Below are 21187 nucleotides of genomic sequence, written 5' to 3' on the forward strand. Positions count from 1 at the left end.
GCAAGGATGTATCTCGCTGTTCCTTTCCTTTTGACCTCATTCAGTCTTTAAGCATATTGAAGTTGCATGGGCAATTGATCAATCCAGTTGATTTCGCCCCCGTCTAACAAACACGATCAGTCTAACGAGCGCGGCCCTTGTATAATCGAGTTATCAGACCAATGGTTTACATGTAAATCCTAGCTAGGCTTCTGGGCCTATATGTAAGTAATCGCTAGGGATTACCCAGAGAGTCTCCATCATCTAAAATAAAAAGGAAAGCACATATGGACTACTCACGCCTTTAGTTGTAGGTTTTCTGCTCATCTAGGGGTTCTCTTCCAGAGGAACGGCTCGTGCAACCAAGGTGTCCACGGGTTGATTGATCCCCTTGGCTAACACCCTGGAACTTCTTAGCAAGCTATACATTCTCAGATATCGACGACCCAGGTGTTCAGGCAAAAGCCCGCGCGAACGTCCCACCAAGCTTTCCGCATCCTGGTCTTTGAGGCTCATGTCTTAACTCTTGAGGAGGATACCGTTTCCCAGGTTAGGTATGACTCGACTCATGTCCAGTCGAAGTTATTGTCCAGTCCGCGCTGTGACTGAACCAATCCGACTTCATTTGAAAGTAACCGACTTGCGTATGCAGGGCCGTAAGGCGGGAATATACCTACATATGGTTAGAGGGCTCATGCAGGGAGCCTAGGGTGCTTTGTCACCTCTATAAGCCTGCATATCATGAAAGCTTCGCCAAGTGTCGATTCCAGGCGTATACTTTGCAAGCTGCTTTGCCAGATCCTAGAACGCGCGGAGACCTGAACCTGAAGGGAACGTCCATGGTCTGATTTGGAGACCAGGTGTGTAAAACCCTACCAGAGTTAGCTTCCATCTGTTCCAGTCACAGCACAATAGCCCATGGCCAGCCGAGAGAAAAAGAATGAGATCCATCGGTTTAAGAGAATGGGCCAAAAACAGAAGTTTGACTATCTCGACGTAGGTTTCAAGTAGAAGTCAGGCTCTCAGAGTCCTTCAAAGGAAAGCTGATGGTCAATCCAACTGGGCTCTCGGGCAGTATGGGGGTTTAGTGGCCACATTGCAAGCCTCGCCGCCGACTGGAGAGGTGAACGCGGCGTGAGGCAGCCCTTCCCAGTCTAAACTCGGGCGTTTCTGACTGTTGAACATGGCGACTGTCAAAGAACAGCTGTCTTACAATCATTCATCAGGGCGACTCGAATGTATACCGCGTACTGGGAGTTCCTGACCTCAACCGCCCATACCCATCATGTTGTTAGCTCTGGGAACATCATAATAGGTTTGGCACAGCATGTTGAAACAACACAAAACACTGGAAGAAACCGCGTTGGTCAGCTTCAAGCCACTGATTGCCCATGATTGAGTCTTTTTAACTGCACACCGGTTTGTTCCCAGGCGTATGCAAAAGCTTTCTCGGGTTGGCAACCAAGTAGCACGATGATCACATCAGAAGGACACTCGCCGCCGCCGCGTTTCGCATGACCACCTTTGCAGTCGACGGAGGGTTGCTTCAAGGTCAGGGGACTCTTTGAATCAGAAGCGCCGTAAGCCTGACTGTTAAAGTTCAAGAAGTACTTCTTATCCTGCGAAGCAACGACAAGCCCAGGGAGAAGCGGGCACAGAGTTATCGGCACCGTACTAACCAAACAACGTTAGCGGACACTGATTAGTAAGTGCATTATCCTCACCAGGCAGTACCGCGGCTTCTGGCGGGGCCATTGGAAATTCCACCTTCAAGGATCTCGTACGGTTTAACCCAAATCAACCTAGCTGCGATTCAAAAACAGTCTGTCTTCCTTATGCTTATCCTAGACCATGCACGACAGCCACCTGAAGAATTGCGGAGTCTCAATCGTACCTGCTAACTGGGAAGCTAGATGCGATTGCGAACGGTGTGTCGAATGCCGGCTTGACTAGCACGCTGCGTCTGCTCCTTCGCACTATACTTACTCTCAGAGTAAGCCAAGCGGGTCCGATCATTGAAACCTCCGCTCGATTCCATTGAGCATCATCTTCCAAGAAAGCGAATCAGTCAAGCTAACCAATGATTTATGGAGCAGGGCTGGAGATTGTCCCCAGCTAAGCCTCCCCACACCTTCGAACAGTTAGCCGACACGGATTCTTGGGGCTCGGATGTCGGGTGTCGCGATGGAGCTCGCTTTGAAACCACTCTCTCAACGGTTTCTTTGTTTCCCTGCAGATTGCTGAGTGGTGGGTGAACACACCTGTCATATGTGAACTGGCCACGGCATCCGCTGCATCATCCGATAAATACCGCGCTGATTCCCATGCGTCCTGACTGCCACAATGCTGGCTCGCCGTTTCGCTCGACCAATGCTTCAGGCTAACACCGTCTCTCCCTTCGTCATGTCAGCGCCGACCTTAGCGCAGACGAGAAAGAGGTCTGAATACCTCTTAAAGGCCTCAGAGGCTGATGAAAATGAGAGGTGGCTACACACATCGTTTGTTTTGCGGGCATACACTAACACAACAACAGACTCGACATCCAGCATCGCTTGTTATTGCATATGATGCACCAGAAGCTGCTCCATCCCAACATTCCAGAAAACCTCGAACGGGTTGCGGACATCGCCACCGGAAATGGGTGCGTTCCTATTTCTTCAACGTCAAAGCGCATTACACAATGACTCATATAACCAGAGACTGGCTGTTTGAGCTAAACAAGGCACGCAATGCGTCAAAATCACAATCCTCGTCGGCATCACGACAAACGAACTATCATGGTTTTGACATTTCAGCCTCCCTGTTCCCAACGCAATCAATAGCAGACATCGACTTCTCCGTGCATGACTTTTACAAACCCTTCCCGCAGGAACACCTTGAGAAATACGATCTCGTACATGCCAGGCACCTAGTCCTCGCTGTGACGAAATCAGACCTACAAACAGCGGTCAAGAATATCTCATCTCTATTAAGTACGTGCTTGAAACGTTGTTTCACGTTCCAGCAGGCTAACAAACGTCCAGAACCCGGTGGCTACATCCAATGGGAAGAATACGACTTCGCCGACCAACTCGCCGCATGCCCGCCTTGCAAGATGACCTCCACCTGGGAGCTGGTCTTCGGGATGCTCGTAAAGCGCGGGTACAGCCTGACATTCTCCAGCGATGTCCGTGATGCCCTCGCCGCAGCCGGCCTGGATGTTATCGAGAGAAAACAGTTCAGTACGAAAGGGCTGCCGGTCAGTGAGGACCACCGTCTTACCTTGCTCCATGCGTTTCGTACTGGGGTTCCGAGGCTTTGTTGGAAGGCAAAGGGGAAGAGTGATGAAGAGATAGAGGAGATTATGGCCGGTTGTTTCGACGAGTGGGAGAGGGGTATTATACTAGACTACGTGTTTTCCTGGGTTGTTGCTAGGAGGCCTGCTTAGTACGTTGCGGGGTGATTAGGAAGATGCGATGGAGCGATGACTAGAAAAAGGGAGGTATTCTATTGCGGCTTGTGGCCGCTTGTGATAGACGGCGTTGGGTACGGATTCCAAAGTTACTTGTTCAGATGAAGCAAATGAGATGGCGACAGTTTTTGACATATGGATATAGATTACAGATAGATCGATAGACGGCCACTGTTCACACGGACATTATGTCCACTGCGAAGAGCCATCGGACGACATCAAAAGAATCCCACGAATGAAATAGAGGCAATGCACCCTGATCCCTATATGCGCCGATACTCCAGGAATAAATGACGTCGCTTTTCCTGCACATTCCCCACTCGGGCGTTGGGCGACGGCCGAAGCAGCCGAAACCCCAACTGAAGTGCCTCGGTCGATTTGATTAGTAGGGCGTGGAGATCGCTGAAGTCTTATCCGCATCGGACAGAGTCGGCCGACCCAGCCCTTCTAACTTATCATCACCAGAAGCACACCCGAACAACCATTAACCATACACCCACAACTCTTTACCCGGAAGCAAACAGCGTATCCTCATCACGCAGGTACTCGCCGCAATCCGCCTGTCGGAAGCAGACGACACCCGTAGGCTCCAACCTCCTCGCCTCAGCCGTACTCCTGGCCGTGATCCCGAATCCAAGCGGAACATCATCCTGCGTGCAAACGATGACACCGCTGTGTTCGCCCATCTCATCCGGTAGCTTTGCGACGTGGGCCTTGGCGACATTCGAGCCGTACAGGAAGGGCATGACGCCGTTCTGCTTGATCCAGATCTTGTTGCGTGCGACTTCGGCGATGATGGGGAGGGCGGTGATGTGCAGGCGGAATTTGCCGGTCTTGGTGAATTTGCCTGCGGAGAGGAAAACGTTAGCGTGGGGGTTCGCTAGGGTATGCGTGCTTGGTCGGGGTCATACCCATGCAGATTCCGAGGGAGAGGAGCTGGTCGCGGGGGAATGCGGTGGCGGCGTTGGCTAGGGAGAGGAGAGCGTAGTATACGCGGTTTCCGGAGAGTCGGAAGACATAGCGGTCGGCGTTGGGGGAGTTATCGAGAGGCTCTGGGGTATTGTTAGCTTCTTGGAATGGGTGATTTCGCGTGGATGCGGAAGAGGGTACACACTGATAAGCTCCTTCAGGCCTGACCCGCAGTATTCGGCGAGCTTCTTGAAAAGCGTCTGTGTCTCTTCTTCTGTGAGGGCGCGCATTTTGGTGGTTGTGCAGTGTTTTGAATCTGAGGCTATCCAAAGTCGAGTCGGAGAAAAAAGTTGAAAAAGATATCGATATCGTCGGCAGAATGCGTACCGCCCTCCGATCTGGTTAGTGTGTTCCTGGTGAGGTTTTGCTGGATTGGGCTTAGCGTCTCTCCACGCCCCTCGTCTCCAACTCCACCCACGGGCCATGACCCACGAGCAAGCCATTGCTGTCAACAAGAGCCCCGCGGTCGGTAAGCATCACGGACGTTGGTGTGAGAAAGCCCAAAACATTGGTTCGCAGAGCGGATATGGAACTACCGTTCTTGATGGCGAAATTCCCTTCTGAAGCCTGTCAATGCAGTCCTCTGCTTACTCCAGGTCCCGGAGAAGATAAGCGCCAAACAAAGTGGCTGGGAGCTGCAACCCCGCCATCGCTTGATACATCACACATGAAGCTGTCCCCAGGGTGACAGCCACATTATCTCCTCGCTACGATATAAACATCCTCTTGGACGTCCTTGTCTTGCCAATGGTCTGATCTTACGCTCAAGCACCACGCTATCGGCATGGCTCTCAGATCAAACTTCAAGAATGTGAAGATCGACGAGGAAGACGAATTTGTTTGCCAATGTGGGTTTCGCATGAAGGACTTCCCCGTCAAGAAGAATCCAAGTGCTTATTATGGGTTGCACTGTAAGCCGCCCTTTCTCCGTCTCACCTCCAGCCGCTTCAATGCTAACGTGGGCCAGTCCACGCCTGCGCAAAACACAGCGCCGACCCAACCCGCTGCAAGTCGACAATTTGGTCTGACGAGAAGGAGCGAGTGCGGAGCTTGATACCCCCTGCTATGCGATCACCTCGAACACCGCGGAAGCAGGTCGATATCCGGGTCTTCGGGCAGTACACGGCGCCGAGTACGTTGAAACGCAAGGCAGAGACAGAGTCATTCGATAGTGCGGGCAGTGATATGACGGTTAACGGTACTATCTACCCCTACAGCCGCCTCGTGACATCGGCCTAAACCTTGTGCTAGAACCAGTTTCACCGTGCATCTCTAGACCTGTGAAGAGGGTGAGCTTTGCTTACGTTGACGTCGCGACCCAAACCGGAGATACCAGCGCCGCTTCGTCTACAGCTTCAACTCGGCCAGCTCCCCGTCCAGTTGCTAGACCTACCCCGACCGCAAGGCCGATGCCGAGGAGACGGTTATTCGAAGAATACTTGGTGGCGCCGAAAAGCAAACCCACCGCAAAGTTCGATCCGTTCGCTCCTCGATCGCAAGAACACAATAGAGGCGACCAGGATCTATCCGTACCAACGACTCCACCTGGTAGGCGTCCAAGACAGTCTTTGTCGCCTCCGGAAACGCCAGCGACCGTCCCCAAAATCCGCAAAGTCAACGCAGTTCCTTTCCCAGCGGGCGGATGTCTGGCCCCGCAAGCAAAAGGGTCATCGACGCCCCCAAGCATGCGAAATTCCAAGACCGGGTTATTCACCCCTCCAACCGCCAGGCGCTGTCAGACATCTCACCCTCATCCTTCCACGGAGCATGATCAGCCGGAGCCGGGAACACCCACAAAAAGCAACTACAGCTCCGTGTCAGCATCGCGGCCGCAGCCTGACGCTACCCCGCCCAACACCGACAGTGACAACGAAACATATGGCTGGGATGACGATCTCAACCAAAATATTCTGCAGATTATGGAAACTGTCGAGAATCGAAGACACGGCCCCCTGTTTGTTTGAGCATTAACTACGTCATTTCTCCTCGCGCTTACCTACCGATTATACCCATAACCGATATTTATTCCGTACATTAGCCGCTTATGTGCATATTTTGGGCTTGCCTTTTTTGTTGCGTCAGAGCGTGCGTCTTTCGGGTTTTTTCTTTTTTCAGCTTGATTTTCTCACACTGTCGGCAATTTAGTTTGATAATTTACTCCAGACTAGAAGACATACATGTCACTCCAGTACCATAGCAGCGCGGTCTTGGACCAAGACTTTTGCATCTGTAAGAGCTTGGGACATCCAACCTGAAAGCACACAGGATCCAGAGGGTCTGAGAAATTGACAATTCCACCTCTCTAGCCATAACCCTCAATCTTTGGCTCCGGCGCGAGGCTGGTATTATGCTCGATGAGCAGCTTGGGCAATTTCCCTTCATTGCCATAAACGTCGTACAAGTAGCACCAGAGGTCATTGAGTTCCTAATTCGAGCCCTCCAGTCATAGCCTTCATCATTCTCGCTCCAGATGAACCGTATCAGAGTGAGACAGAGGCCCGGCTCCGTGGAGTTGATCTTGGCTTTGGCTGTTGTTCTGGCCTCATAAAAGCCCGGACCGGTCAGTCTCATCACACTGGAGATCCCGTTCAGCATGACAGACGATCTTGTCGATGGCTTGCAGCGCTCCTGGGTGAGGATTGTCCCATGGTTCACTACAACTGTGTTTGGTTTGGCTGCTACTTGTCCATCAACCACAGGGAAACAGGAAGTGCGTTTCCACATGTCAGGCCCCAGAAGCCCTCTAAAATCCGGACAAGTCAATCCTTATAACTACTATTTCGGAGATCCAATCAACCGCACAGTCGCCAGAGGCCACTTCAGCTTCTGGGATATCTTCCGCCCAATCGTGCAGGTCATCTCAGGCGTAATCGCGAGTGTTTTCATTGAAGTACTTACACTCGGTGCAGGCGCCGTCCTTGCGTTGGGGTCTTGGTCAGCATGGGCACTTGTCTCGTCTCCGACGCTCTCCCTGGAGACCCATTACTCCGCTGGGCATCGCGTTAGATGTAGTCAGTGCCGTTGCTGCAGTAGGGCACCTATGCCCGGCAAAGAAGTCTCCAAGCTCGGTACCAAGATCCTCGATAGGGCGGTTGAGACGTCCCTCTCATACCCTATAGCGAGAAACAGGTCTCACAGGTGGAGGACCAGCAGCAGACCAAGCCATCATCAATAAAAATACGCGGGCTCGCACCTCGGGACTCAATCCGTCCAACACACAATCAAACATTGACAGCCTGAGGAAGCCGCTGGAGTTGGTCAGCATCAGTCTGAGAGCGTGCCTTCTCTATCGTAACCTGGGGTGGACATAGACGGACCTCTACTGGCTCTACCCCCACCATTTGTCAGATCTAGTCAGCCCTCGCTTAGTGCTTCCGGGTCGTCATCCTCTATCAGCAGCTTCATGAAACTGTTTGCGTCGAGACCCAGAGATATACCGACTGAGCGGAAAGATGTACGATTGCAGGATGAAGAGATCTTCCCAGGCCAGATGAGACTGGCCCCTGTACATCGAGTGCCGTTTACGAGTGATTAGAAGAAGGGGGATGACCGGTGACGTTGTATCTGATGTCGAAGGTATTGGACCTGGGACGACCAGCACTTGCGCCATGTTCTTCAATCCCTACCCTCTGCACGGAACCTCAGGCGGTCACTGAATGGAAGCATGAGCATCCACCGCATAAATTGGAGTTTATTTCCCGCGTTAAGAATGGCCCTGCCCATCGGGACAGCGGCATTAGTCTGTTTCAGATTGTGGATGTCTCGTGGATGCGCGGCAAAGCTGCAAGGTGCTCAAGGAAGCAGCATTCATACTAGGTCTGGATATATTCCCTTCCAGGGTCCCAGAAAGTGACTGCAGTGGCGCTGGTAGTTCTTTACGTGATAGAACGTAGTTCTGAGAGCTTATCAGATGATTCCCAGGTCTGAAACATATTGTCTCGTTCACATAAAAAGCAGTTCCGAGGTCAACAAGCGGTAACATCACAACCATGTTCGATCTGAAGCAGATTGCTTACTCCGATGCAACATCGTTGGAACCGGGGTTTCGTGCTACAGAACCGAGTCCGTTTGGAATGATTACATGCAAGTAAGCCGAATCCACCGAGCTCCGGGGTGTAGGCGTACACGGAGGTTTTACATCCGGATGCTTAGAGCCGTTGGTAGCTTTGGGGGCTCATCCGCGTAGTTTCACAGGAATCGGTAGATTCCCTCCCGCTGCGAATCGGCTCATCCACTTCCTCCTCCCAGCATCTTCTCGCCGTCTCAACCGCACTACGGTGATGCCTGCAGGCGTCCACCGACGCATCCGCCCCGTAATAGAGGAGAAACTGTACGGCTTCAAGGGAGCCACTGGCAATTGCCACGTGTAAAGGACGCTTGTGTTAGCCGGCCGCAACGTTGGCGTCCGCACCGTACTCCAGCAGGAGGCACATCATCTCGGGAGATCCACATAATGCAGCAACGGTAAGCGGTGCACCGAATTCTCCCGCAGGCTTGTTCACGTCTGCCCCGTACTTCAGCAGACAGCGGACCATGTCCAGGTTCTCATAGATGGGGCGTAGAGTAACTGACCCGTGGAGAGCACCCCCGAAATAGCCCATTTCAGCGTTGGCGTCAGCGCCGTGGGCTAACCGGAGCTTGACTGCATCGGTGTTTCTATTTTCGACAGCGATGCACAGGGGCAGTTTAGCTGGGTCGGTTCTTGCGTTGTCTTCAGCTCCATGAGCTAGAAGAAGCTGAACTATCTCGGTGTGTCCTTCTCAAATAGCGAGGCACAAGGGCAAGCCGTACGGGAGGACCGGTTTGCTTGGATCGGCACCTTCTTCCAAGAGCAGTTGACACGCTTCGGGTATCCGGACATTGCGGTAGTAGCAAGTAACCATTCTCGATCTAGCAGGCAAACATGGGGTTGGCGCCTTTTAATAGTAAGTAATTCATTGCCGGAGTATGATTGGTCACGACCGCTTGAGCAAGTGGTGTTTCCCCGTCCCAGTCCCTCCCGTCAAGCTTCAGTCCGACCTTCCACAGGGAGCGTAATGCGTCGGTCCGCCCATGCGCAGCTGCTATATGCGGGTAAGCCTTGTTCTCCCACGTGTGCTTTGACAGAAGCCCGCGGGGCTCCTCATCGGACATCAAATTGTAAAGATACTTGATGCAGTCTGTGAAGCCCCGTTGAACAGATATGGCAAAGAGGCATTGCCACGTAATATTCCATTTTTTCGATGCAGTGCTACGCACTTTGGCCAGCGAACACTTTATAGCAGCAAGGGCAGCTTTTTCGTTTCCTTTGGCGACAACAGCTTTGGTTAGTCCGAGGAGAATCAGAAGACCTGTTAGAAGCTTTCTCCACTCACCTGGGTACTGGTCAGCTTGAGTAAAAAATTTGAACCGCGAAACTCACTGCAGACTAGAAGACAATACCGCACGTCCAAGCAAGACGCACATTTTGTGCTGTGTGAGGGCGTGGGACGACACGTAACCAGCGAGTTCCTTTTGCAGCTTGATATAGCTCGGCTGCTGGTGACCGTGTCCCGGGCCAGGGAGTAGAGCGATCTTCTTGAGTATCAAGCAGCGGATTGCGTGTGGGAGGCTGGCCCAACTCATCGTGTCTGGAATGATGGCTCGGCAGGGGATTGATTGTCATTGGCTCGACGATAGTCGATATGCTCTCCTGCCTTTCTGGACAAATTCCATAAGACAAAGCCATACCAGGTTAGAGTGTGTTCAAGCATCAAGCATGAGAGCTTGGCAGTAACAAGGCAGGAACCCAGTCCCGTGACATCGAAGCCTACCGGATACCCATGTCAAGTCACTCAGCATTGTTTGAGACATGCAGGGCTTCAGATGGCGCACTTGACATCATCGGCCACATGGGCTCCATGGCCTTGGTTGCAGCGCCTCCCTAATGCGAGCAAGCTGAGGGTGAGCGAGATGCGAGGTTACACAGGGCTGTGGTCGTCCATTGACCATCGAGAGAAACCAACGCTGGGCTGAACCTGTGTTCGTGTTGAACCTAAGTAAGGCTATTTTTAATCCATCACTACCACCGTTGTTGTCCGGCTCTGGAGTAAAGAGTGATCGAGCAACTCCGGACCGACGCACAGATATATAGATACATAGAGACATATTTAATGCCCCATCTTTCCTGAGCGTCAGTCAAATGGAGGCACATGAATCCAATCGCTGTGTTCTTGCACCGCCTTTATATCCTGTTCTAGAACAAGGAATATTTGATTGAGACTAGGATCACATCGAGCTCCAGACCATGGAATCTTCAACCCCTGGAGGCTGCTCGGGATATTCGGGATATTCGGAGATAAGGCGGGAAGCCGATCATTCCACGGCCGATGGACCAAGAAAAGCATTGCATGATATGATGATATATGTAGTCCGAGCGTAGCCTTTTATACCCAAGAATTCTACTGTCCACCTAGAGACGCTGGATTTCCAGCCGGTACGTTGCCAAGCTGTAAGCCCAACCCGGGGTAATGCTGATGGCGAGTGTACAGAGGCTTTTTTACGAGGGATCAAGGACAATGGGGTCACTGGAGGCCGGAGCTCGGATGAAATCGATGTGCGAGCTTGCGAAAAACGGCTAAAGAAACACGCAAGAGCGAAGATCTAGAACTAAGTCACTGCGGAGTGCGAATAGACTATCGTTCTTGGCGGAGGGTCATTTACTGGAGATTGTGGTCCAAGTGGTTTGGTATCAGTAATCCGTTTGAATGTGCCTTGGATTTTGAACCAGCCCGTGAGAATGCATGTCAGACCCGGATCTGGCGAGCCACTGCATGGAAGCGCAAGGAGTTTATGCCATCCGAGCAGCAGGGTTGATACAGGATGAAGCGGTCAACACGAGTTTGCGTCCGGATCGAGTGATCCCGATGCTGACGCAAACGATGTGCACCCCGTGCAAACCACCCATAAGAACGAACTTCAAGCGTTGTTCCAGGCGTTTTCGAAGCCGTAGGAGCCGCGCCGGGGTTAACGGGAGTCAGGGGTCAAAAGCCGAGCAGAAATAGCCTAATGGAAGGAACCAAGAAAGAGCGTCGGGATGATTGCTGATCAGATAGTAGATGTTGGTCTTTGATAAGGGCTGGCTGGTGTGCGGAGGGGGCGAAGGTTTCAGGTCTTTAGGCCCGCCCGACTGTCAGATTTCATATTCCGCTTAGTCACGAAGGAAACAGCCGAAGCTAAACCGTATCCGATTGGCCGAGAGCAGGTCAAGCCGCTGAATAAGCGGCAGTGTACTCGGAGGTACCTGTCGGTGCGGTAACTCCGACCACCGATTTGATCCACAGTTTTTCTTTTTCTTACAGCATGCGGATTGCTGCCCATGGACCATCCATCGCATCAGATTGCTGTGTTCACTATAATTGGAAGATGACCACACTCCACCGGTCATGCTCACCTTTTCGACGGAAGTCTCTGCGCTCTCCCTCCGGTTACTCAGCGGATGCGGTTGGCTGCGTCTGGGAAACAGATCGGAAATAGGAGAGCCATGTGGATCTTTGAGGCGGATTCGGGCTGAGTATAACCCCGTCTGCAATCTTCCATGATCTGACCCACTCACTGGCGGTGTTTATATACTCCTCGATGACTTCCCCGAGAGGGGTGCTGATGAATTTCCAAACCACCTTGCCCGACGACGTACCGGCCTACGATTAGTACGTCACCATGTCTTCCCTCACTGTGGGAGACCATGCTCTGCCCCATGAGTCGAGAGAGACCATGGTGAGCATTACTGGAGATTCTGAAAGCACCACTACTGTTACCAACTATGATGCCGCTCATACGACAGATCACAGCACCAGCCGTGCCGAAGGCTGGTCTTTGATGCCTCAAGTCAAGGAACATAACGAACGCGATGCACAATCTGGATTCAAGCGTCGAGAATTGGGCGTCACATGGCAGAATCTCAGTGTTGAAGTCGTCAGCGCAGAGGCTGCTGTCCAGGAAAACTTTCTCTCCCAATTCAACATCCCCAAGCTTGCTAAAGAATCCCGCAACAAACCACCTCTTCGAACCATCCTCGACAACAGCCATGGCTGCGTCAAGCCCGGGGAAATGCTTCTGGTTCTCGGTCGTCCTGGATCCGGTTGCACGACTTTGCTGAAGATGCTTGCCAACCAGCGACTTGGCTACAGGTCGATTAAGGGAGATGTTCGATATGGATCGATGACGGCGCAGGAGGCTAAACAGTACCGGTCCCAGATTGTCATGAACACCGAGGAAGAACTTTTCTTCCCGAGTCTGAAAGTGGGCGAGACGATGGACTTTGCTACTCGACTGAAGGTGCCTTTCCGTCTACCGAATGGGGTTGAATCGCAAGAAGCCTACCGCGAAGAATACAAGAACTTCTTGCTCGAGTCCATGGGCATTTCGCACACCGTTGATACCAAGGTAATCCCCTTATCGCTATCTTCCACCGCCCCGCAGTTCTAACTAGTTCAGGTTGGCAACGAATACATTCGAGGTGTTTCAGGTGGTGAGCGCAAGCGCGTCTCGATTATTGAATGTCTCGCTACTCGGGCATCGGTCTTCTGCTGGGACAACAGTACTCGAGGTCTCGACGCCAGTACAGCCCTTGAGTGGACCAAGGCTGTCCGTGCTATGACCGATGTTCTGGGTTTGTCCACGATTGTCACTCTTTACCAGGCTGGCAATGGTATCTACGATCTCTTTGATAAGGTCCTGGTTTTGGATGAGGGCAAACAGATCTACTATGGCCCCATGACCCAAGCAAAGCCTTACATGGAGGCGCTGGGCTTTGTTTGCCGCGACGGTTCCAATGTTGCCGATTTCTTGACCGGTGTCACCGTGCCCACCGAACGCAAAATCCGCCCCGGTTTCGAAGCGCGCTTTCCACGGAATTCCGACGCTATGCTAGAAGAGTACAACAAATCTGTCGTGAAGGCCGATATGGTCAGCGAATACGACTACCCCGACTCCGAATACTCGATGCAACGAACGGAGGACTTCAGAGTAGCGGTGGCGGAGGAAAAGGCCAAGCAGCTACCGAAAAACAGTCCCTTCACTGTCGATTTCATGAACCAGGTTAAAATTTGCGTTATGCGACAGTATCAAATCCTCTGGGGTGACAAGGGCACGTTCATTGTCAAGCAGGTTTCGACCTTGGTCCAAGCCCTAATCTCTGGTTCACTTTTCTACGATGCTCCCAATAACTCTGGCGGTCTCTTCGTCAAATCCGGTGCTCTGTTCTTCGCTCTTCTCTACAACTCGCTCTTGGCCATGTCTGAAGTCACAGATTCATTCCAGGGACGTCCGGTCTTGATCAAGCACAAGCAATTTGGGCTCTTCCACCCCGCCGCGTTCTGCCTCGCGCAGATCGCTGCGGATATTCCCGTTCTCATATTCCAAGTCTCTATCTTCGCGCTCCCTCTGTACTTCATGGTCGGCCTTGATATGGATGCAGGGAAATTCTTCACCTTCTGGATTGTGGTATTTGCGACTACGATGGTAAGTTTGCTGATGCCTTGTTGGGATTCTTCCGTATGCTAACAACAGACAGGCCATGACTGCCATCTTCCGCGCCTGCGGAGCCGCCTTTAGGACGTTTGACGCCGCATCGAAAGTCTCGGGTTTCCTAATCTCGGCCACCGTTATGTACACTGGTTACATGATTCGTAAACCCGAAATGCACCCATGGTTCGTTTGGATCTACTGGATTGACCCCTTGGCCTATGGCTTCGACGCCCTGCTATCCAACGAGTTTCACGGCAAGACCATTCCTTGCGTAGGCACCAACCTTGTGCCTGCCGGACCGGGCTACGAGAATGCCACCACTGGTGCCTGTACTGGTGTTGGCGGTTCCATCCCTGGTGTGGACTTCGTCACAGGTGATGATTATCTCGCATCGCTCTCGTACAGCCACACTCACGTCTGGCGCAACTTCGGTATCCTCTGGGCTTGGTGGGCTCTTTTTGTGGCCATCACGATTGTGGCGACTACCCGCTGGAAAGGTTCTTCTGAGAACGGCCCCTCGCTTTTGATTCCGCGCGAGAGTGTGGAAAAGCATCGCCAGCATGGCCACCGCGATGAGGAATCCCAGACGAACGAGAAGGCCTCCACCAAGCTTCAGAGCGAAGGTGCTCAGGATTCGAGCGACATTGACAACCAACTTGTCCGGAACACGTCCGTATTCACCTGGAAAGACCTTTGCTACACTGTCAAAACTCCCAGTGGTGACCGCCAGTTGCTCAACCACGTTTATGGATGGGTAAAACCTGGGATGCTTGGTGCTCTTATGGTAAGTGATCCTATTTGAAGCATTTTCGAACATGGACAAACCTAACAATTGCCTAGGGTTCATCCGGAGCTGGAAAAACGACTCTGCTCGATGTTCTTGCTCAGCGGAAGACTGCTGGTACGATCCATGGCTCAATTCTCGTCGATGGACGCCCTCTCCCAGTCTCTTTCCAACGTTCAGCCGGTTATTGCGAGCAGCTTGATGTCCATGAAGCTTTTGCCACGGTCCGTGAAGCTCTCGAGTTTTCAGCTTTGCTCCGCCAGCCACGTGAAACGCCTGAAGAAGAAAAGCTGAAGTATGTTGACGTTATTATCGACCTTCTGGAACTTCACGACATTGCCGACACGCTCATCGGTCGCGTTGGCGCTGGTCTCAGTGTTGAACAGCGCAAGCGTGTCACCATCGGTGTTGAACTTGTCTCCAAGCCTAGCATCCTGATCTTCCTGGACGAACCCACATCTGGTCTTGATGGCCAGTCCGCCTACAACACAGTCCGCTTCCTCCGCAAGCTGGCTGATGTCGGCCAAGCTGTGCTAGTGACGATCCACCAGCCCTCTGCTCAACTGTTTGCTGAATTTGATAGCCTGCTGCTTCTGGCTAAGGGCGGAAAGATGGTGTACTTTGGCGATATCGGCGACAACGGCTCAACCGTGAAGGACTACTTCGCTCGCCACGGGGCTCCTTGCCCTCCCGACGCTAACCCGGCAGAACACATGATCGACGTCGTTTCTGGCTCCCTATCTCAAGGCCGTGACTGGCATGAGGTCTGGAAAGCATCCCCCGAACACAGCAACGCGCAGAAGGAACTAGATAGGATTGTCAGCGACGCAGCCTCCAAGCCGCCTGGGACCCTGGACGACGGCCGCGAATTTGCCATGCCTCTCTGGCAACAAACAGTCATTGTCACCAAGCGTACCTGCCTGGCCGTCTACCGCAACACCGACTACATCAACAACAAGCTTGCCCTCCACATTAGCTCCGCCCTCTTCAACGGCTTCTCGTTCTGGAAGATGGGCGAATCCGTCGGTGAACTCCAACTCAAGCTCTTCGCCCTCTTCAACTTCATCTTCGTCGCCCCAGGTACGATCGCGCAGCTGCAACCTCTCTTCATCGAACGCCGTGATATCTACGACGCCCGTGAGAAGAAGTCACGCATGTACTCCTGGGTTGCCTTCGTCACCGGCCTGGTCATCTCCGAACTGCCATACCTCGTCCTCTGCGCCGTCCTCTACTTCGTGTGCTTCTACTACCAAACCGGCATGCCCACATCCTCCGACAAAGCCGGCGCCGTCTTCTTCGTCATGCTCCTCTACGAGGCCCTCTACACCGGAATCGGCCAGTTCATCTCCGCCTACGCGCCCAACGCCGTCGCCGCATCCCTCACCAACCCGCTCGTGATCGGTGTCCTCGTCTCCTTCTGCGGCGTCCTCGTCCCCTACCAGCAAATCCAGGAGTTCTGGCGCTACTGGATCTACTGGCTGAACCCCTACAACTACCTCATGGGCTCGCTGCTCACGTTCACCGTCTTCGACGTCGACGTCAAGTGCCGCGAGTCGGAGTTCGCGACCTTCGATCCCCCCAACGGCTCCACTTGCATCGACTACCTCGCCACGTATCTGCAGGGCTTGGGCGCCCGCGCCGACCTCGTCAACCCGGACGCTACCTCCCAGTGCCAGGTCTGCCAGTACACCCGTGGAAGCGACTATCTGTACAGTCTGAACCTGAAGGACTACTACTACGGGTGGCGGGATACCGCGATTGTCGCGCTCTTCGTCTTCAGTAGTTACGGTCTCGTTTACCTGCTCATGAAGCTGAGGACCAAGGCTTCGAAGAAGGCTGAGCAGTAGGCTAATCGTCCTACGCCGTCGCTTTCTCAACTTCGTCGCTGTCTTTTGCCGCCTATCTCTTGTTAATCACCTCTCTGACACGCTTGCTTGTCCTGGATACCATTGTTTCATTGTTTGTCTTTTCCTGTTGTCTTTGATGTTATGTTACGTTCACGATGTTAATAGATCGATCTACTGCATGGCGGGAGTTCTACTTTGACACAGATTATAATAGACATATCGTCGTTCGGAGAAGCTCAATAAACTGCTTACTTGTCATCACCTGAAATCGTGGATCTATACTGTAGAGAACGCGCTGGCAGCGCCTGCAAATGTGTCGCGGCACGCCTACTTGTAGGCATCAACTTTATCAAATCACCAGAAACTCAGTGTATCGCACGGGAACAATAATTCATCAGACGTGATCCGAATGAAGGCAAGCGACAGGAAGGTATGCGAAGAGCAAGCAAGCAAGGAAGATCGCCAGAAAATAAAGCTCATAGATAACTATAGAGAGGTCGTATCGTATCGAACCGAGAGCAATAGCAACAGGAAGGACGAGACGGGAAGACGGAAAACAGACGGGACGCTATCGTAATTCACATGACAATGCAGCAGGAGTTCTGCTTCTTCGCGCTCGTGTAGAACATCTTGCTTTGCGAGCTGAGGCCCTCGCTCTTCTGGACAAGGTCATCGAGTTTTTCGCCGCGTTGCAGGACCTATCCAATAGCACAGCCACCCGTCAGCATCTGCCATCTCAACAAGACCCCTGACATAGGCCAGAGGCGGGAGGCAGGACAACTTACACTCTCAATAGTCTTATGCAGCACAACCTTCGTCTCATCAAGCTCCTTCTGAATCTTCAAGATACTGCCGACGTTCTGCGGGTCCTGGTACTTCGTGATGTAGGAGCGGAGGGCGTCGAATCTCACGGGGCCCGTGGCGGTCTTCGCGGAGGGGTTCTGGGTCGTGAACTCGTCGAGGAGCTTGGAGAGGATCTGGTGCGCCGCCATGGAGGGGTACTCGTCGTCGCTGATGATGACGCCGGTGATGCCGGGTGATGCGCTGGAGGCGTAGACGTGGAAGGTGAAATCTAGACGACAATAGGTAATATTGTCAGCGGAGCTCGAGCTCACCGACCCCTTATCCTGCTTGTAGCTTGGGTGGGTTTGGGATTGTAGGAGCGGTGGCGGAAGACGTACCCTTTTCTTGAACGTCCTGCCGTTGTCCGGGGCTTGTGCGGCCGGTGAGGAGCTTGCTAAACATGGTTGTGAACTCCGAGATGCTGCCCTTGGTGAAGCGGGAGTAGCTGCTCAGCTCGCGCTCGCAGCATAGCTCGATCGGGTCGGGTTGCGCGTTGCGGAGGACCTGGCGGCGTCAGTTGATGGTAGAAGGGGAGACCGCATAGCTTACACCAATGTAGACGATCTTCATTTTGCTGGATAAGGCAGGGAAAGCGACTGGGAGAATGTGGGGTGTCAAAGGAATGGGGAGTCTTGGAGATGAATGTGATGGAGTGGGCGGTGCTAGGCGGCAGAATATGGACCTAATGCTAGCTGGGGCCGCTCACGTGTCAGGACCCTTTTCTCTTACTTCGGACGAATCATGGGCCTTGGTCAAGAGACAAGATTTCTGCCTGCCTGTCCGCTTCTTATACCTTCAACTACTTGGATTGTATCATGGCTTCCATAAGGTCACGTTAGGGACAGAAACCTCGACCTTTTTCAAACAGCGATCTCACATGACACGTGGCGTTGCAGTTGTTGTTTATCAGGCACAACAGTAGTTATGCTTTGTGTTCCATCAAGCCTCGTCCGGTCACATCTGTTAGAATCGAGGCTTTGTCAACAGAAGGGTCTCTACTATATGATGCGTCTGCTTGTGATGGCTGACGCTGATCCCTTTCCTGGAAGTATGCATTCCTGCCTCCCAGCAAGCGAGCTTGTTGACGTGTTTTACTCGCGCCGTGCTCCAAGGCTCGAACTTCTAGCACCAGGACACTACGCAGGGCGCTGTTGAGAGTTTATTAAGATTACGGCAGTGCTATCAGGTAAGTCATGTCTATGTAGAGGGGATATTGGGCGGATAACCTCTGGAGTTATCGTCCGGAAACAAATTGTGAAGCGATTCCCATCTACAAAACTCAGCAATCCAACGTCGCTCGCTCAGAGGTCGCCCGGGTTGCCCACTCGTTCGAGACAGCATTTAGCCCACGTTCCGCACCTATTCCTGTTCTTCCCCGATGAATCCGTGACTTTTCCAGACTTCATCTTTCGATATCTGGCCTCTCTGTCTCTTGGTCTTCTGAGCTTCACCCAGGCCGACAATTCCGCCAACTGGACACTATATTCGGCGGTTATTCCAACCTGCCGTCTTGTTGGTACGGAAATAGAGGTTTCGAGAGGGCCCACCGCTCTATTCCGCTGCCTGTTGTGCCAGGTCTCGTTTATCCCATACGACCGGGTCAGAATCGTACAAGCCGCACCATCGTGCATATTGCGCGTCCGTTGGCACTATCCGGACTGACCCGCCTGACGTCGTCTGGTTCAATCTCAAAGTTTGAATTGGGTGAAAAGCTTTGCTCTGTAGAAAGAGCTATCCTAGCTTTTGAAACATTGTTTTCAGTTGGGTGGTAGGAAAAGGAAATTCTATCTTCCAAAACAGGAATCATGGCAGAAGTCCAAGTAAGCTCGGTCGACATGGCATTCATTGGACAGCTGCAGCTCATCTGGTCAACTTCGACTTTCCGCAATTTTGGGACCTCTCTGAGGCAGGGACGACCTTTGCGCGCCACACAATGAGCCGGAGACCTAGCGACTTCCCTCTCCTACCTTCCTATTCTTTTTATACACCATCCCTTCCGTCTTCCCAACATCCCTAGCCTAGAGCCATGTTTCTAACCAGAATACCCCCATTCTCTGTCGTCCATGCTTCACTCCTAGCTCGCACGGTTGCCGTCGCAGTCACTGCTTCCGGATTCCCTTTGTCCTCGATCTGCGTCTGGGCCTTTGAAGGTCTCGTTATCGACGGGTTTACAGCAATCGATCAGACCGGCACGTCATCCACCAAAGTCTGCTACTGGGGACTGTGGGTTGCTTGGACTGCCATGCATGCCGTCCAAAATTACCGAGACGACGGCTACGAATGCAGACGGCTCGATGATATCTTGTCCCGCGGAGGCTTCCATTGCTTGGTCAAAGTAATCCGCAAGGTCGACTACGTGCGCACACCATCGGCCGAGAAGAACGCAATGCTCGGGTTCATCGGCTTATGGGAGGGTGTCAATCAAGCTATACAAGAGGTTAACGCGTTGGATGGGCACCATCTTCCTGACGTTGGCGAAGATGCTCCATCAGACCTTTCCACCGATTATCTTCTGGATCGATGCGGCAAGACCCTCGACTGCTACCAGAAGAGCATCGACTGCTACAAAGGGATCCTAGATAGCTACCGCAAGGCCGCTTTCAGCTATCGCAAAACACTCGATCTCTATCGCCATGTACTTGCATGCTACAGCAAAATGCCCGACTGCAGTGGCACGATCCTCGGTTACTACGATAACATTCTTGATTCTTACGACAAGATTCTCGAGTGCTACAGGACGCTCAACTGCTGCGATGAGACCCAGGAATGCTACAAGAAGATTAGTGATTATCACAACTCTCTCAAGGGTCGCGGCAAAACTCCTGATCGCCATGGCGAGCTTCTTGATTGTTACGATCAGATGCTTGACTGCTACAAAAGCATCTACAATCGATGCCACGGCGATGTGCACATTCTACTCAAAGATCTCGTTCACTCTACAGAGAAGACACGGGACGAGTTGTCGAAACTGAGTGTTTGGAGACGAGCTTGGGTTCGGCCGTACCTGAAGGATATCGACCGGGGACTGAAACACCTCCTTGTGCTTACTGAAAAGGAACGCCGCAATACTTCCGAGAATACAAGTGAGTCGAAAATGACCTTGGAGCTCGACCTCCCCTACGGAACGAAACTCGATCTTCCTCGTGGGATGGTGCTGCCAACTGCTTCACCCGCTAGCTCGCGGTATGCCAGATCCGATTCTTGATCGAGGATGTTTGGGATCATCTCATCGTGCTCAAATGCCCTATCCTTAATAGCTTTATAAATTGTCGCTGGGATTTGGCCGGATGGATCGCCAGCGTTGGCGGTATTTGCTCCTGGTTCTCTTGCCTCTTGTTGGGAGAATTGGATGACTTTATGGAAGGCAACCATGTAGCTTTAGGCCATGTATGAATATGTTTGCAAGCTTCCACAAGTACAATGGATATCTTATGTTTGACTCGAGTACCACAACTCTTTTGACTGTACCTGCATAGTTTTCCGATCGTCGAGGGCATATGAGTGCTGCTGAAATCTGCAAAATATATATAGCTGCTTAAGACCAATTAGCCGGGCCTTAGGCCTATTGACATTGTCTGCACTCAACCCGCAAGGGAACCATATGCTCTTGTTGAATATCAACTACATACTTAGTAGAACTTGTGTAGTTTAGGGCAAGGAAAGTCCGACTTCGCGGCGTTCCATGGACCTCAAGTGTCAAACTGTCGGTGTCCTTGTGACATCACGGATCCGACCGAACGCGGCGAAGAGTGGGGGACAGGTAGATTAGTAATAGATATGTTTTAAGTGACTTGAAAACAGGGAATCCGGTATCGGGCGCGAGCCGAC

General features: G+C 52.3%; 8 protein-coding genes across 8 annotated transcripts; 4 read left to right on the forward strand and 4 right to left on the reverse strand.

Moving 5' to 3' along the window:
- Positions 1 to 2382: 2382 nt before the first annotated feature.
- On the forward strand, positions 2383 to 3406 carry DSM5745_08670 (class I SAM-dependent methyltransferase; the record flags this gene model as incomplete). Its single annotated transcript, XM_026750686.1, has 4 exons — positions 2383 to 2462; positions 2513 to 2620; positions 2677 to 2951; positions 3003 to 3406. 4 exons carry the CDS (start codon positions 2383 to 2385, stop codon positions 3404 to 3406), a joined length of 867 nt encoding a protein of 288 aa, XP_026600699.1.
- Positions 3407 to 3936: 530 nt separating this feature from the next.
- Positions 3937 to 4629, reverse strand: DSM5745_08671 (ribosome biosynthesis protein NIP7; the record flags this gene model as incomplete). Its single annotated transcript, XM_026750687.1, has 3 exons — positions 3937 to 4277; positions 4342 to 4482; positions 4545 to 4629. 3 exons carry the CDS (start codon positions 4627 to 4629, stop codon positions 3937 to 3939), a joined length of 567 nt encoding a protein of 188 aa, XP_026600700.1.
- Positions 4630 to 5183: 554 nt separating this feature from the next.
- On the forward strand, positions 5184 to 6363 carry DSM5745_08672 (uncharacterized protein; the record flags this gene model as incomplete). The annotated part of the gene is made up of 3 exons (XM_026750688.1): positions 5184 to 5310; positions 5367 to 5597; positions 5651 to 6363. The coding sequence occupies 3 exons, from the start codon at positions 5184 to 5186 to the stop codon at positions 6361 to 6363; spliced, it is 1071 nt and encodes a 356-aa protein (XP_026600701.1).
- Positions 6364 to 8781: 2418 nt separating this feature from the next.
- On the reverse strand, positions 8782 to 9260 carry DSM5745_08673 (ankyrin repeat domain-containing protein; the record flags this gene model as incomplete). Its single annotated transcript, XM_026750689.1, has 2 exons — positions 8782 to 9140; positions 9191 to 9260. The coding sequence occupies 2 exons, from the start codon at positions 9258 to 9260 to the stop codon at positions 8782 to 8784; spliced, it is 429 nt and encodes a 142-aa protein (XP_026600702.1).
- A 489-nt stretch (positions 9261 to 9749) lies between these two features.
- Positions 9750 to 10003, reverse strand: DSM5745_08674 (uncharacterized protein; the record flags this gene model as incomplete). The annotated part of the gene is made up of 2 exons (XM_026750690.1): positions 9750 to 9753; positions 9801 to 10003. 2 exons carry the CDS (start codon positions 10001 to 10003, stop codon positions 9750 to 9752), a joined length of 207 nt encoding a protein of 68 aa, XP_026600703.1.
- Positions 10004 to 12076: 2073 nt separating this feature from the next.
- On the forward strand, positions 12077 to 16516 carry DSM5745_08675 (putative ABC multidrug transporter; the record flags this gene model as incomplete). The annotated part of the gene is made up of 4 exons (XM_026750691.1): positions 12077 to 12802; positions 12854 to 13879; positions 13932 to 14669; positions 14726 to 16516. The coding sequence occupies 4 exons, from the start codon at positions 12077 to 12079 to the stop codon at positions 16514 to 16516; spliced, it is 4281 nt and encodes a 1426-aa protein (XP_026600704.1).
- Positions 16517 to 17094: 578 nt separating this feature from the next.
- DSM5745_08676 (palmitoyltransferase YKT6) lies at positions 17095 to 17929 on the reverse strand (the record flags this gene model as incomplete). Its single annotated transcript, XM_026750692.1, has 4 exons — positions 17095 to 17214; positions 17302 to 17588; positions 17698 to 17863; positions 17909 to 17929. 4 exons carry the CDS (start codon positions 17927 to 17929, stop codon positions 17095 to 17097), a joined length of 594 nt encoding a protein of 197 aa, XP_026600705.1.
- A 1456-nt stretch (positions 17930 to 19385) lies between these two features.
- DSM5745_08677 (uncharacterized protein) lies at positions 19386 to 20564 on the forward strand (the record flags this gene model as incomplete). The annotated part of the gene is made up of 1 exon (XM_026750693.1): positions 19386 to 20564. The coding sequence occupies one exon, from the start codon at positions 19386 to 19388 to the stop codon at positions 20562 to 20564; it is 1179 nt and encodes a 392-aa protein (XP_026600706.1).
- Positions 20565 to 21187: the final 623 nt, after the last annotated feature.

Source organism: Aspergillus mulundensis (assembly GCF_003369625.1).
Source record: "Aspergillus mulundensis strain DSM 5745 chromosome Unknown scaffold_10, whole genome shotgun sequence".
NCBI classification, from domain to species: Eukaryota; Fungi; Ascomycota; class Eurotiomycetes; order Eurotiales; family Aspergillaceae; genus Aspergillus; species Aspergillus mulundensis.